Source organism: Equus quagga, unplaced genomic scaffold, assembly GCF_021613505.1.
Source record: "Equus quagga isolate Etosha38 unplaced genomic scaffold, UCLA_HA_Equagga_1.0 HiC_scaffold_10047_RagTag, whole genome shotgun sequence".
Classification (NCBI taxonomy): Eukaryota; Metazoa; Chordata; class Mammalia; order Perissodactyla; family Equidae; genus Equus; species Equus quagga.
This window is the reverse complement of record NW_025791962.1, coordinates 4,301-5,584: the sequence shown is the minus strand read 5'-3', so window position 1 is coordinate 5,584 and position 1,284 is coordinate 4,301. Positions and strand designations below refer to the sequence as shown.

At 59.8% G+C, this 1,284-nt stretch overlaps 1 protein-coding gene across 1 annotated transcript in view; it reads right to left on the bottom strand.

Moving 5' to 3' along the window:
- LOC124231864 (ral guanine nucleotide dissociation stimulator-like) overlaps positions 1–1,284 on the bottom strand; it is a 5,578-nt gene continuing 4,294 nt past the window's right edge. Inside the window, exons 7-8 of the mRNA XM_046648865.1 lie at positions 240–762; positions 1–67 (exon numbers count right to left, since the gene is read on the bottom strand). Coding sequence (XP_046504821.1) covers positions 667–762 — 96 coding nt within the window. The 3' untranslated portion in view covers positions 1–67; positions 240–666. The remainder of the gene's footprint in view (positions 68–239; positions 763–1,284) is intronic.

Genomic DNA, 1,284 nt, shown 5'->3' with positions numbered 1-1,284 from the left:
TCTCTGGGCCTGGAGAGATTTGCTGGCCAACTAGGATCGGGGCTCCAGCTGGCAGGACAGGCTGAAGCTACAGGACAGAGTGGCACCTGTGAGCCTCCCACACTCCACAGCTCAGGTGTCCCTCCTGGCATCTGCCCAGCACCCCAACAGGGCTGACAAGGGAGCCATGGACGCAGGCTCTCCGGACTGGCCAGCAGGGAGAGTCCACCTGGCCCTCCCCATCTCCTGGCCGGCCTCACCTCTCTTCCTCACTGAGCTGCTCCATGTCCCAGAACCAGGCCCTGAATCGCTCCTGGGGCTCTAGGTTGTAATTCTCTGCAGCCTCCTGGAGCTGCACAATCTCCATCATCACTTTGTGTTCCTGGGACCAGAGGGAGGAGAGGATGCAGACAGAGCCTGCTGGGGACGCTGCAGGGTCTTCAGGGGGTGAGGAGTGGGGCAGGGGCTGGTCCTGGGTCCTTGCTCACATGGGACCCTCCTTCCCTCCAATTCCATGCAGGTCCTACCTGTACTCAGAGATGGGTATAAGCCCCTCCTGCAGGAAGTTTCGCTTGATGCCCACCACTGCCCCCACCCCGCCCCCACTGGATGGGTCTCCTAATTCTCTGTCATCCAACTCTCTCCATAAATGTAAGATGCAGGGGGTGGAGCCCAGGAGAGTTCTGCCTAGGGGTGTCTCTGGTTTCCACTCCCCTCTCCTCCCTGACATGGAAGGCCACAGCTGCTCACCTTTTTCTTTTTCTCGTGGTTGATCTCATTGCCCTGGAAGGTAGACAGCAAAAGTCCATCAGAACGAGCCCCCTACCTATGACCGGCCCCTGTGGGCACCTCTTCTCATGGTGCCCTGCTCCAGGTCCAGGAGGGGGCTGGGCATGACACAAAACAGGACTTGGACCCAGGCCAGGCTCTGGGCTCCAGTGAAGGGAGGACATGGGGGCCGACACTCAGGGACCTTGTAGCCCAACCCTCTGATGACGTACAGGGAGGCTCAGTCCTCAGGCAGGAAGGGACAGCTCCCTCAGTGTGCTGCCTGACTTGGAGGCCAAGTTCTCTCTCGCTTCCAACAAAACCCCTGCAGCTCTGCAGGCAGGTAGCTCTGCTGCTTCGCCAGCCTGGGGACCCGGGACGGGCTCCACGTGGAGCCTTCGTTCCCTCATTGCTAAGAGGGGCACACTATCTCAGAACACAGGGAAGCCAGGGAGGCTGTCATGACAGGAAGTTACCACATTCTGACCACTCAGGTCTTGGTACTGGGACGGTGTCTTCCCAAGTCCCAACCTGGTC